The sequence below is a fragment of the Neolamprologus multifasciatus genome, chromosome 9 (assembly GCF_963576455.1).
Source record: "Neolamprologus multifasciatus chromosome 9, fNeoMul1.2, whole genome shotgun sequence".
In the NCBI taxonomy this organism is placed as follows: domain Eukaryota; kingdom Metazoa; phylum Chordata; class Actinopteri; order Cichliformes; family Cichlidae; genus Neolamprologus; species Neolamprologus multifasciatus.
The window spans coordinates 19,197,032-19,211,638 of NC_140447.1; the positions used below are offsets into that span (position 1 = coordinate 19,197,032).

The window sequence follows — 14,607 nt, forward strand, 5'->3', positions numbered from 1 at the left end:
GCTTCTGCGCGAAAGTTCAGGGGACAGACACCATCTTTACTTTTAAGATTAGACTTAAAGCTAAATCTGAAAGGACTGGGATCCTGAAGTATCCCTTGGTTATGCTGAAGCAAGCTCAAACTGCAGGGGGACTTCCCACAGGTGCTTATATGCCACGGCTGCATGCCTTTACATTGTGTCATCTCTCTCCCATAGTTTGTGTTTTTTCCTGTCTTCCTCTTTCCCAATACAGCTGCTCCTCCCTGAGCCTGGTTGTGCTGGAGATTTTTGTCCTCTTAAAAGAGAGTTTTTCCTTCCTGGCATCATGTAGTGCTTGTTCATAGAGAATCATATGACTGTTGGGGTTTTCGGGTCTTTACGTTAGAGTAAAAAGAACCTTGAGGCCTTGTTATGTTGCCAAATGAATAAACTTGAACTGAATGAAAAATTCAGATGGATCTAATTGCTTATTAAACTTTTTTTTTTATTAGTTTAGCTTCTATTTGGCAAACCATTAAGACCATTTTCTTCTACTATATTAAAGAAAATTGACATTTCTCCTTAAATGTATTGAAACAACATTCCTCTTAGGTTCTAATGTAAACCACTGGAATGTATCTGTGGTTTTTGGTCTCCATGGTGTGGAGAAAAACACTTTATATGATGTCATGCAAAAGTCTCCTGACTGCTACCACAAACATATGGCCAGAAATTCCAGACAAGAAGGAAATGTTGAGCCTATGACTACATATAGCATTTGGCCACAATTAAAAAGAGAGAAAAAAAAGGTTTTCTGCTTGTTGAGACAGGGTGTTCAGGTATACCATGCAAGAATATTCCAGTTGTCCTTGTAATTCACTGCTACTTAAGCCTGTTTTTTAAAAAGAGGTTCTCAGTTTGAAACATCCTTAGAAATTTTCCATCAAAGGGAGGTCAGGAGGTCACGACCGTATAGCCGCTGTGTTGGTATTCAAACAAAAACTGTGGCACATGTATGGACTGGTCGCAAAAGGAGTACACCAACACCAAATGCATTCAGTAGAAAATGTGTTTCTGAAATTGTGGGAAAGTACCGGAATGCCATAAAAAGGATCTGATTCTGAGAGAAAAGCAGGACGTTGTTTGGTCAGAACATGAGGTGGTTTTGCCACCCTTTGGCAAATTCAAGAACTACAGGCGAATATCTGCAGCGCAGAACATGAATGAGATGCACATCAATTTTATTTTGCAGGTTGCATTTGAGAATTGTAAGGAATGCGGTGCCATTTAAGCAAGACCCATAACCTGAAAAAATAAATAGATAAAATAATGAGTCACGCTTTATAAGATTATAGTCGCCAAACAAAAGCACAGAGGCATCAAGAGACTTACTGAAAACATCCAGTCTTCAAAGGAAGAGACTCTGGTGAAGACAGTGGGTTTGAACACTTGGTTGCACATACCAGATGGGCCGTAACTGACAACACCGTGAACTCTCCAGGCTCCATCAGTAAAGCAGTTCAGAGGACCTCCAGAGTCGCCCTGGGACAGAAAACAATAAGAACATAGCGTGCAATGACTGTGAGAACGTGTTAACACAGTATTGTTGTTAACAATATGATAGTAATATTAAAATTAGCTCAGTCTTTACTCTTGTTTTAGAAAAAAAATAGTTGCAGCATTAGGCGAAACCTCCTCTACCTGGCAGCCTGCTATGATCCCATCCCCTCCGGCACACACCATAGTTTCCAGAGCAATGCTGCCCCACCACTCTGGCTGGGAGCAGACCGAGTGCTCCACCACATTGATGGGAGCCACCTGTAGGATGGCAGGGCTACCTCCATCTGATTCAGTGGAGAAAGAATGCAGGAACCTTTTTATTACATCCACATATAGTGTGTGTATTTGTGTACATTTAGCACCCAGGTGTACTCACAGTCTACTAATCCCCAGCCGGTGATGTAACAGGTGAAGCCATGAGGCAGTGTCTGGTCCGGGTAGGGGAGATTAGCTATAGCCACGTAACCACTGTCATAGATGGGACCAGCGAGTCTCAAGAGAGCAATGTCATTTCTAAGAAAAAATAACCAAAGATAGAGTTGTATAATTTTAATAGCTGCTTGTTTGCTGAGATTAACATTTCATATTTAAATGAGGCTTAATTAAGAGAGGTGATCTGACATGCTGCCACTTACCCATAACGAAGATCACCATTCCAGCTAGGATGGACTGTAATTTTTTCCACATGGATGAACTGCTCACTGCCTTCTAACTTATACAGGTCATACTCACCCACCACTACACGGTACTGACTAGCATCTGGGCTGAGAAGGACATGGAAAAAAATAAGTACAGTGCTTACTTACACTCTTTTGTTCAGCCCAGGAAACACCAAGATAGACTTTAAAATATTACAAAATGCACAAAAGAAATGGTGTCATTAAGAATAATCATGGTCAGAGCCCAAACCTGAGGATGCAGTGAGCTGCAGTCATGATGTGGAAGCTATCAACAACAGATCCTCCACACATGTGGTAGAATGAGCCATCATAGAATTGATCATACTGCACAGAAACCTGTGAAATATTAAAGAAATATGAAAATATGGTGGCGATGGAGTTTTTTTTTCCAAAATCTAGTATTTTAAAACTACAGTACAAAACCTATTTGCATCAAAAGATAGAAAAATAAAAAGATAATTAGTGTTCAGAGGATTTACCTGCCATTTCCATGTGTTTGGTTGAGCATTACTGCCGCCTATCACCCTCTCATTGTCAACTTTGTAGTTGAGAGGTTCTTTGGCACAAATCAGCCCTTCAGCACACACATGGACAGATGTGGTAATATAGTTTTAACGTTCAGAAAATATAGGCACAGAAAATTATTTAAGTCAGGTGGGCTTACCAATACAGGACAGAAGAAGCACAAGCCACATCATGTTGGAGCACTGATGACAAGCTGCAGTTTGCTTTCATACCCATTTGAGATTGGGAAACCGGGCAGATGTTAAGTTACCAGCCAGTATCAATAGTCCATGTGGATCAATTCACATTAAATGTACTGCTATGAAAAGCTGAAAGTTTGAGAAGTGTGAGACTTTGTGTGGCAATCCACCAACCACTGTGTGAAACTCTTACAAATCCAGACTTATGTACATTTGCATTTCATTCAACTCAGAAAACTTTAAGAACAACAGAACTTTATTAATTAATTAATTAATTTATTTATTTTATCATGGTGGGAAAAGAACAGGTGCTGTCTAGTGATGGCAGAGTCGACCAAACCATCTGTGAAAGGTGTGCATTCAAGACAAATATTACAACAGATAAAAGTCTGAAATGATCGACAGCCAAGGCAAAGAAGAAAATGTTCCGCTGACTTCTGTCTGTACACTGTACACTCAACACAAAAACAGACAAAAGCAGAATATTCAATGAAAAGTTTAATCATAATTCAATAAAAATACACACGTGTATTCATTATAATAAAAAATGTACAGTATAACTACCGTATACAAAAGTGTATACATGAGTTCTTTCTCTTCTGCTTATCTAATTCTGGGTCATAGGGGAATTAGAGCCTATCCCACTTGTTATGGAGCAAAAGGCAAAGTACACCCTAAATGGATCAGTCTATCACAGAGATACAGACGTCCATTAACAGTCACATTCACATCTATGGATCTAACTCAATACATGTATTTGGACTATGAAGCCAGAGTGCCCACAAGCATGCAACCTCACATGGCCTTCTTGCTGTGAGATAACAATGTTGACCATCACGATGTTGCCGTTTTTATTTAAAGATAGAATAAATATATAAATGGCTTCTCCATCTTCAAAGGAAAGATGTCATACAAAGTTAATTGCATCGTTCATGAGGTTCACTGTAAAAATGTTTTTTCTTTGTTTTAGACTTAAATAAAATATACTCTCTCTCTCTCTCTCTCCCCCCCCCCCCCCCCCCCCTCTCTCTCTCTCTCTCTCTCTCTCTCTCTCTATATATATATATATATATTGAAGCACACAGGACCCTCGAGCTCCCAGGACCCGAACTTGAAGGACAGACCGCCCGCAGGGGCGAGAGGAATATGAATAAGAACAGTATTTCGTTTTCATAAATGTTGTCATCTTGAAAGATATTTCTGTAAACCGAAAAAAGCTTTCCATTTGAAACCTAATTATTAATTAATGAATAATAATTTAGTAATTAACTAAAATTCAACGGTAGATCTAAATAAGAACAAGTATGAACATCTGATTGTAATTACTTTTCCCACAGACATGCGCCGTAAGGCAACAAACTGTCAAATCTATGTAATATTTATTTATTTATATATTCGGTAATTTATTGTTTTGTTTTTTTATTGCCTAAAATATCTAAGTACTTAACAGAAAGTGGCATTTTTTTATGAATGAGCATGGCGTTATGTTTTGCTAAGCAACCGCGTAGAACACCCTGTAAAGGACGGCTAATCGAACTCAGCTTGCTTGCTGCGGATATGAAACTCGGGAAGGAGAAACTCGATTTTTCTGTCATCATTATTTATAAGCTTTGTCTGGCTCTCCAGCGCCTGCTGTCAACCTATCTCAGCTGCTGGCTAGCTAGCTTGTATGCGGAGTGTATGTACCAGTAATGACTCCTGAAATAAGTCTGCTTTAGTGACATTTAGTCAGAACTAGTAAAACGTAACTGCTGAAGGCAATGGGGCTACCGCAGAGCTCGTTACTGTCGGACGGAGGAGCTAATTGTGGATATCATGTCCACGGGGTACGTTAGAAAGTAGTGCAAGGTTACACGTCACGCGGTTTGTTAGTACCTATAGCTCACTTTTCATACATTTTTTGCTTAGTGACTTGTTAACTGTGCTTTGAACCATAATTGCTGCTTTATCTATCTACGCAGAGCCTGACTGTAATTGACAGGTTATCTTGTAACTGTAGTTACTCGTGAGCTCAGCTTGAATGGTGTCCGCCCATGATGATGTTGACGATGAGGTGGCATTTGGCACACTTCCAACCCGCGTGCCGTTGTTGGTAAATGGAATAGTGTAACAGTCACTATAGAAACTTTCTTTAGTTATGGTACGTTTCAAAGTTGCATATAACATATTAACCGCGCGAGAAAGCGGGTACCTCGTTTCAATGAGAAGTCCCAAATTTTGGACACTGCAATATCGTAGGTTGACACACGGGGGGCGATAATATCACTGTGCTGTTTGTCAGTCAAACCAAATGTCAAGTTTTCTGTTCTGTGTTTTAAATTATTATTAATATTTTTATTATTTAAGTAATTTTCATTCTCAGGTTCAAGAGGACTCTCCTGCTCTGAAGGCTGGTCTGGAGCCTTTCTTTGACTTCATTCTCTCTATAGGAAACGCCCGACTTGTGAGTAGACTCCTGTGTCACTACACTCCTGGTTAAAATGAGTAACTAGGTGTCAAATATTGACTTCTTCTATCTTTATGACATTTCAGGTATGAATTGTAATTGAAAATGATGAGTTGAGGACAAAATGAAAATGTCAAAAAAGCCCTGCAACGTAGCTGTGAATGTGGCATATATTCAATTGTATTTGAAAGTATGCTGAAAACTAAAACCTTTTTAAATTCTAAACTTATTTTAAAAGGCGTTATGAAGCTGAATAACATATTTATAGATCTCAATCAACTGCATAGGACAAACGCAAGTTGTAGTCTGTTTTGAAACCATCTTCAAGACCCATTTTTCTGTATACAAAGCAAAGTACTCGGCAGGTAGGACACAGCAGGCAAACACCGATTTCCATAATTTTGAGGTACTGCCTTTATGAGATAATCCAGAGCTCTGTGTTTTTCAGTGCTTTATTAATAACCTCATTTGGAAGAGTGGCAGTAATTACATTTCATGTTCTTTTTCATGAAAGAAAACGCATCTGCACAGTTGCAGCTGGAGTAGCCCTTTTTCCTTTTGTTTCTCCAGAATAAGGAAAACGACCTGCTGAAGGATCTTCTGAAGGCAAATGTCGAAAAAGCAGTCAAACTTGAAGTGTATAACTCCAAAACCCAGCGTGTGAGGGAGCTGGAGGTGACACCCAGTAACATGTGGGGCGGTCAGGGTTTGCTGGGGGCTAGTGTCCGCTTCTGCAGCTTTGAAGGAGCCAATGAGAATGTGTGGCATGTCTTGGTAAGTTAAATCTACCTGTCTTCGCTCAGGTTTCACCCATTGCTGGTTACTGTAGGTTAAAGGCCTTTGCACACCGAATGTATGCAGAAAAATGGCTAAAATTCAGATTTTTTTTGGATCCAAACCTGCCGTATAACACATAAACACAACAAAGTTTTGCTTTGTGTGAAAAAATGAAGTTGAAAGAAAGAAATGATGAACTGATTCTGATGTTTCTAAACAAGAAAAAGAAGAAAGTGAGAATCTGGGTTCATCCAATTCTCAGGCGAGGACAACAGCAGGGAAAATTTCTTGGTTTGATCCAGGAGTTGAAGCTGTATCTCGACTGCTTTCTCTTTTTGGCAAAATTGCAACCACATCTGAGGACGTACAGAAATAATTTTAGAGAGCTGATTTAGCCGGAGCAGTGTCTGGCTGTCTGTCTGAGGTAAAATAGTATTATTTTTACTATTTCCATATCATTGCATATTCAGTACTGGTGCATACGTTGAGCAATGAGCACACTTGTTGCCAAATGCAGTGGTCTGATTGGTCAGATCTGTTTATTCCTATGTGAAAAATATGAAAAATCGAGCTTGATCCGAACTATAAAAAAAATAAATCCTGCAAATTTGAATTGAACAGTTGCCTTAAGAATAAGTGAGTCTGAAAAATCATTGCATTCTGTGTTCAAAGGCCTTAAAATTGCAAATGTTAATAATTTTGGTAGATATTAGAATTTTTAAAAATATTTTTAGGAAGTGGAACCAAATTCTCCCGCCGCTCTCGCAGGCCTGAATGCATACAATGACTTCATCGTTGGAGCTGACCAAGTGTTACAAGATGTAAGATTTCTTGTCTTTTGCCTTTTATTCCAAATAAGAAATAATTGTTTTAACTAGCAGACACTATTGAAAGAAATAACAAAAACCTTATTTTTGTGTGAAACGTCTGCAGTCCGAGGATTTCTTTTCTTTGATTGAAGCCAACGAGGGGAAACCTTTGAAGCTTTTGGTGTACAACACTAAGACGGATCAGTGCCGAGAGGTAGTGGTGACTCCTAACGGAGCGTGGGGAGGCGAGGGAAGGTTGGCATTGATTTTTTTTAAAATCTTTATTTAAATCAAAGCATGTAGCTAAATATTGTCATGTCATTGTCATTTTTTCCCTATTTTTTAGTTTAGGCTGTGGGATTGGTTATGGATACTTGCACAGAATTCCAACTCGTCCAGTTCAGCCTAACGCCCAGAATAAAAATGTTCTTCAACCAGTGCTCACTGGCAGCAGTGAAGAGGTAGTTGCAACTGAGCACACTGAGGTGAAGGTTGTTGTATCTTATTCTTGCTTATTTATTAAGCTGTGCAGGATGTAATGGCATCTATTGGTAGCAAGGGATCATGTTGAGAAGTACAAAAAGAATAATCTTTTAATTATGGCTTAAAATGAGCCCTACATATCTACTACAGGAGGGATCCACCTTCTACACTAGCTCAGTTTTTTGTTTTTTTTTCCCAGTCGGGGGTGACGACCTAGTATTCACTTACCGTACATTTTTAGAAGCGGAAGGTGAGGCAAGGTGTATTGACTTTGTTGCAATCTGCAACCTCACCACTAGATGCCACTGTATCCCACAAACTGCTCCTTTAACTGTAACTCGCTAGAGGTATTTGTGAACTCCAGTTTTCTCTCCTTAGGTGCCTTCTACCGATGAATGTAGCCCATCTACCGAAGAAGCACTGAATCAAAGTGAGAAAAGCATGCAAGATCAGTCTTTAATCTCAGCCACTCAGCAGCCACCAGACCGAGGTAACAGGATCACTTCAGGACATTTTCATCCATTTGCCACATTATGCATTTTCACACGGAATAATGGGCATTTGCTTTGTACTTATTTCAGATGCTTTCACCATACTCGATGCAACAACTTCAGATTTATCAGCCACTGTTTCCACTAATGAGGAAGGCAGCAGCTCCATGTTTGCTAATTATGGAGATGACTCAGGTGATCAGGGTAGCTTGGGTAAGTACTTCATACGTGATTAAATTGTGTGGCTAAATAGAGCAATTACGTGTTTATGATGGCATCCCAATTGAGAAGAAAAATAAGCACGATTAAAACCAGCTATTGTTGACACGCCTCTCAGTTAAGGAGACATTTAATGCAGTGGTTTTGCATTAGTCTCTTTTACTGCAGAATAAAACTGTTTTTTTCACAGATACAGTGAGGCAAAAAAGTATTTAGTCAGCCACCGATTGTGCAAGTTCCCCCACTTAAAATGATGACAGAGGTCAGTAATTTGCACCAGAGGTACACTTCAACTGTGAGAGACAGAATGTGAAAAAAAAAAAAAATCCATGAATTCACATGGTAGGATTTGTAAAGAATTTATTCGTAAATCAGGGTAGAAAATAAGTATTTGGTCAATAACAAAAATACAACTCAATACTTTGTAACATAACCTTTGTTGGCAATAACAGAGGTCAAACGTTTACTATAGGTCTTTACCAGGTTTGCACACACAGTAGCTGGTATTTTGGCCCATTCCTCCATGCAGATCTTCTCAAGAGCAGTGATGTTTTGGGGCTGTCGCTGAGCAACACGGACTTTCAACTCCCGCCACAGATTTTCTATGGGGTTGAGGTCTGGAGACTGGCTAGGCCACTCCAGGACTTTCAAATGCTTCTTACGGAGCCACTCCTTTGTTGCCCGGGCGGTGTGTTTTGGATCATTGTCATGTTGGAAGACCCAGCCTCGTTTCATCTTCAAAGTTCTCACTGATGGAAGGATTTGGCTCAAAATCTCACGATACTTGGCCCCATTCATTCTGTCCTTAACACGGATCAGTCGTCCTGTCCCCTTGGCAGAAAAACAGCCCCATAGCATGATGTTTCCACCCCCATGCTTCACAGTAGGTATGGTGTTCTTGGGATGCAACTCAGTATTCTTCTTCCTCCAAACACGACGAGTTGAGTTTATACCAAAAAGTTCTACTTTGGTTTCATCTGACCACATGACATTCTCCCAATCCTCTGCTGTATCATCCATGTGCTCTCTGGCAAACTTCAGACGGGCCTGGACATGCACTGGCTTCAGCAGCGGAACACGTCTGGCACTGCGGGATTTGATTCCCTGCCGTTGTAGTGTGTTACTGATGGTGACCTTTGTTACTTTGGTCCCAGCTCTCTGCAGGTCATTCACCAGGTCCCCCCGTGTGGTTCTGGGATCTTTGCTCACCGTTCTCATGATCATTTTGACCCCACGGGATGAGATCTTGCGTGGAGCCCCAGATCGAGGGAGATTATCAGTGATCTTGTATGTCTTCCATTTTCTGATGATTGCTCCCACAGTTGATTTTTTCACACCAAGTTGCTTGCCTATTGTAGATTCACTCTTCCCAGTCTGGTGCAGGTCTACAATTCTTTTCCTGGTGTCCTTCGAAAGCTCTTTGGTCTTGGCCATGGCGGAGTTTGGAGTCTGACTGGTTGAGGCTGTGGACAGGTGTCTTTTATACAGATGATGAGGTCAAACAGGTGCCATTCATACAGGTAACGAGTGGGGGACAGAAAAGCTTCTTACAGAAGACGTTACAGGTCTGTGAGAGCCAGGGATTTTCCTTGTTTGAGGTGACCAAATACTTATTTTCCACCCTGATTTACGAATAAATTCTTTACAAATCCTACCATGTGAATTCATGGATTTTTTTTTCACATTCTGTCTCTCACAGTTGAAGTGTACCTTTGGTGCAAATTACTGACCTCTGTCATCATTTTAAGTGGGGGAACTTGCACAATCGGTGGCTGACTAAATACTTTTTTGCCCCACTGTATACGTTTTACAGCAGGTAAAGTGGTCTATACTGAGCACTTCATTAGGTAATGGATTGGACCCCATTTTACCTTGAGAACATTTTTAATTCTTCATGGCAGAGATTCAACAAGGAGGTTTTGGTTTATATTGACATGACAGCGTCACACAGTTGTTGCAGAATTGTGAAGTCCATTCGACTAAGATCTGGTGACTGGGAAGGCCATTTCAGTAAAATAAACTTATTGTCATGTTCAAGAAGGGAGTTTAAGATGACTGAAAAATGCACGTTATTATCTCAGAAGCAGCCATCAGAAGGCGGGGGTACTGTACTGATACTAACGAGCCCAAAGCGTGACAAGAAATTTCCCCCACCGTCACAACACCACCACCACCAGCAGCATGAACCATTGATACAAGGCAAAATGGATCCAAGCTTTCATGTTGTTTGCTACAGATTCTGACCCTACCAGCCGAATGTCACAGCAGAAGTGGAAACTCATCAGACCAGACAATATTTTTCAAAACCTCTATTGTACAGTTTTGATGAGCCTGTGTGAATTGTAGGTTCAGTTTCCCATTCTTAGCTGACAAGAGTGGCCTTCAGCTGCTTCGAAGTTTGACACGTTGTACATTCACAGATGCTCTTCTGCATACGATGGTTGTAACAAGTTGTTATTTGAGTTGCTGTTGCCTTCCTGTCACCTTGAAGCACTTTAAATATTCTCATCTGGCATCAACAAGGCATTTTCAGCCAGAGAAGTGGTGCTCACTGGGTATTTTCCCTTTTACAGAGAGTCATTTAAATCACCTTTCTTCTTCATTCTGATGCAGAGCTTGAACTTGAGCATATTGACCATGTCTATGGGTCTAAATGCACTGATTTCCATGTGCCATGTGATATCAGTTATCAAGAACTCAGTTAGCATTTTAAACAGTAGGTGCAGGTCAGTCCTTTCCATCAGTGGTCACGGTCTGAAATGCAGCAGTCTGAGCTTTGGTTATGTAATCTATTAAAGTACAAAAGTCATAAAAGGATGCTCAGGAGATTTTATCTTAATTATTGTTAAATATCTCCTTACAGACCAAGGAAGTTGAGCAATTTCCCATGGTTTCACCATCCATAACCTTAACAATATTGTATTATTCTTTTTTTTTTATTAGATTATTCATCTTTTGACCAAAGACCTTCATTTCCAGAGAAGCAAGGAGAACCAGACATCCAGGAACCTGAGCAGAAGCCCGGTATAGACCTGACTACCAGCACTTCTCCTATCAGAGAGACTGCTGAAGACATGGCTGGCCTCAAAATTACCACCGAAAACCCGAGTATCACAACAATCCCCAAGGTACCAGATGCTAACTCTGAGCCTTTAAGCTCAGTTGAGGTTGTGAGCGAAGAGATGTTTGAGCCTGCTGGACCAGGCAGTTAGCTGACTTTCATAAAGAATATTCAAGAGCACACCATGTTACAGACAAGCTACCGTTAATGATTGTAAGCTGTTATCACTGGGGCTGTTTTTTTTTTTTTTTGTTTTTGTAAAAGAATTGCGTTTGCATACCAGTGCCACTGCTGCATGCTAAATTGCACATTTATGTTGACTTGAAATTCTAGGAATGCATACAGTTAATCCAACATGAATGTATTCTGTAGTTTAGGCGTACTGTATGTTTCAACATCAAACAAGATGAAGCCTTAGTTAAGCTGTCATGCTGCTTAAAACAATCCTGGTGTGCACATTAAAAGCCCAAGGTAAAAAATAATAATTAGCCTTACCTTGTTGCTCTTACAATAACCACTGTAACGCAGTACAAACACTGTAGATTAATGATGTTTGACTTAAGTGTCACACCTGGACTTTTTTTCCATTTTAAAAAAAAGAGGTTTTAATTAAAGTTTGTTTTTACTTTCTCGTGGGTACTCATACAGAAGGATTTAATCTCAGGCGTTTCCTATTTAAGCCTTTTTGCCTTTAATCTTGGTCAAAATCTTCTGTCTAATGTGAATGAGTGGGCCGTGTGTGACGCAGTTCTCTGATTGTTTTCTGTTTCTTCTCTTTTAATCGATTTTAGTTAGATCATGTCTCTGATTTGTATGGAAGAATTGAAAATATACAGATATTTATAAATATATGTTCAAGATGAACCTCCATGAGTCTGTTTTGGTTTCTGTTCTTTCTTTTTTTGGGGCGGGGAGGTCCATGCTGTTGTTAAATCAAAATGTCATTATATTGCCAGCTCACACATATTACTGATATTTCCTGTGTCTAATATGAGCCATGTCCACCCAGCGGAGTTCATATTTTGAGGCAGCAGATGTCAGCAAACACCTCACGATACATCTCCACTGAGCTAGCGCCAGTTTATCTCCCCTTGCAGCTCCTAAAATTCTGTCCAATCAGATTGCACATTTTCATATATTCAATGAGTCATAAGCTGTTTCTGAACTTTTATTTTAATAAATCATATCTCATTCTTAGAATTATGCAGGAATTATTTATATTTGTTGTTTGATCCGGCTGCTTTCCTCTTCCTATTGAATTTGGATAATCCAGTCTTGCCATGAACAAATACCTGGTCAGTTTCAGGAACCTATTTAGCTGGAAAAGAAATAGTTTGAGGTTTCAGATATTAAACAATAGAAATTTACTGATGTGAACTTGGTTATGTAGTCCATTATTTCCATTTTTTTTAAACCGATCCTATATCCAGCAAGCGTGTGTGATCATACGTGGGCTCCAGAAGCTATTGATCAGAAAACAAAGCACGATTTATTTTCATCACTTTTTATTGCTAGATCAGGACAACCAAATATTCTTTGGAAGTATGCCAAAAGAAAAAATGTAAATAAATAAGCATTAGGGGGAAGCTACAGTAGCAGACAGGGAATATGCCTCAATTATTTACCAGGGCACTCCAATCCTTGGCTGAAGAGGGGGATGGGCATGAAGGGAAAGAAAAGACTGTGCGTGGGGGAAAGAAAGACGAGAAGGAGATGGGTTTGTCTTTTTTTTTTTTCTCCCCAGAATGAGAGCTGGAATGGCGTTCCTAAGGAAGCTTTCCTCTGGCACACCTGTGAATCTGTTGTATTTCTTATATAAATAGGAATTAACTTGGTGGCTTTGGATCCAGCTGCTGTTGGAGATTTAATAGCAGCAATGTGGACATCTCTCAGAAATGTCAGGCTTGTCAAATCAGCACGTTTTAAGTCCAGGGTTGGATGGTGTTTGCGGGTGTCCATTGTAAGTCAGGAGGGGGAGATATGCTATTTCTTCTCTTCTATGTGAGGTTAGATGAAGCAGCCAAAGGCAAAAGCCAGCAGCTGCATGCCAGGAGGAGTGTAAGGAGGTGCCACCTCTGGAGGAACATGCCTTGCTTCCTTTTTTTTTTTTCTCCCTGAGACTGTTTCAAAGGATGCTGTGACGCAGCTGAACCCACACGTCAGATTAACTTTATCTCAACCCCTAAGAGGCTCGGCTCACAGGCACCAGCATAGTGCCCGTTGCCTCAGCCTATCGTTGCAGCATGACAAATTGTGAAACAGAATAACTACAGGGAAGGATGGAAAAGGTATAAATACAAGGGTGAAGAGAGTGAACATACAATTGGTGCGCGCACGTTAGTCACACGTCTCCACATAATGCTGTTCCTGTGGCTCGGTTAATGTGCGGCGCTGTCACATGAAGTAGGTCAGATTTGGATGTGTGGATCTTCAAGGGATATAAAATAAAGTGTAGCAATATAGTGACTTCTTAATGTAAAAAATAAAGATTAAATACTAAAAACGTCTGCTTTTCTGTTCACGTGTGGTCACAAATCCACACCACGAACACGCTCGTCAACTTCTATTTTCTGCTTTCAGCACCTTCCCACCCTAATCACAAATATTTTGTCGGGATGGAGACTATATTTGGAAGTGCTGCGAGGTGTATTTGCATACATGCATCACGCGGTGTTCTTCACAGTTTGTTCTCTCAGAGCCTGGGAATAATCCTGGAAGGTGCCTGTGTGTCAGACCACCAATGTACAGGCTGTAATTACATTCATTCATGCAAGAGGACTGTCACTCTGAGGGGTCTGAATTCATTAGGAAGTTGTTTCCACCTCTTGCCGTCATTATCGACTGGCTTTATGCTTCTAATTGAGCAGGAGATTAGAATTGCTTCCAGTAAACATTACCATAGATTTGCTTGTAAATTGTTGTTCCACACATACTTTAGCCCTTTGGACGGAAAACAATCTTCTATAAACAAGTGGGTTATATTTCAACTTTAGCCTGCACTGTGTATATACCTGTCTTTGATGTGTACTGTAGTAAACTGACTAAGAGGCAATACTTTTTGGGGAGAAGTAGAAAGTAGTTTGGTTAAATCAAGGTACAATAACTACATGCAGAAGAAAAATCCAGTATACTGCCCCAGTTAGGAGTCATGTCACACCAAATCTCCTTTAATGCACTTTGGAATTGATTTTTCAAATCCCTGGAATTTTACTAGAAGGGTTGAACACCCTTCTTCTACACAATAAATCCCTCATTATATGCTGGTGATGGAAAATGCCGTCTATCACATCGATCCAAACTCTCTTAAAGGTGTTTAACTGCGGGGCTACAAAAGCCGTACCATATTAGCTGCACCATTTGCATTCTGATCGAACCATTCAGTCAACCCATTGAAGAGACCACTCCCCTCAGGACAGAAA

The 14,607-nt window shown here is 40.2% G+C and overlaps 2 protein-coding genes across 6 annotated transcripts; one reads left to right on the forward strand and one right to left on the reverse strand.

Moving 5' to 3' along the window:
• Positions 1-1,182: 1,182 nt before the first annotated feature.
• LOC146511453 (elastase-1-like) lies at positions 1,183-2,982 on the reverse strand. Its single transcript, XM_085172798.1, has 8 exons — positions 2,863-2,982; positions 2,678-2,772; positions 2,428-2,534; positions 2,154-2,282; positions 1,895-2,031; positions 1,660-1,802; positions 1,351-1,500; positions 1,183-1,263 (listed from the first exon to the last, which is right to left on the reverse strand). Exons 1-8 carry the CDS (start codon positions 2,894-2,896, stop codon positions 1,246-1,248), a joined length of 813 nt encoding a protein of 270 aa, XP_085028924.1. The 5' UTR covers positions 2,897-2,982; the 3' UTR covers positions 1,183-1,245.
• Positions 2,983-4,476: 1,494 nt separating this feature from the next.
• LOC146511454 (Golgi reassembly-stacking protein 1-like) lies at positions 4,477-12,052 on the forward strand. 5 transcript variants are annotated; one of them, XM_085172795.1, is made up of 9 exons: positions 4,477-4,728; positions 5,265-5,345; positions 5,919-6,122; positions 6,860-6,946; positions 7,059-7,189; positions 7,281-7,425; positions 7,796-7,907; positions 7,999-8,121; positions 11,107-12,052. In XM_085172795.1, exons 1-9 carry the CDS (start codon positions 4,663-4,665, stop codon positions 11,337-11,339), a joined length of 1,182 nt encoding a protein of 393 aa, XP_085028921.1. In that variant the 5' UTR covers positions 4,477-4,662; the 3' UTR covers positions 11,340-12,052. The 5 variants fall into 5 exon arrangements, with proteins under 5 accessions (XP_085028921.1, XP_085028918.1, XP_085028919.1 ...); XM_085172792.1 differs by having other exon boundaries at positions 4,484-4,728; positions 11,071-12,052; XM_085172793.1 differs by having other exon boundaries at positions 4,485-4,728; positions 7,281-7,419; positions 11,071-12,052.
• The last annotated feature ends 2,555 nt before the right edge of the window (positions 12,053-14,607 follow it).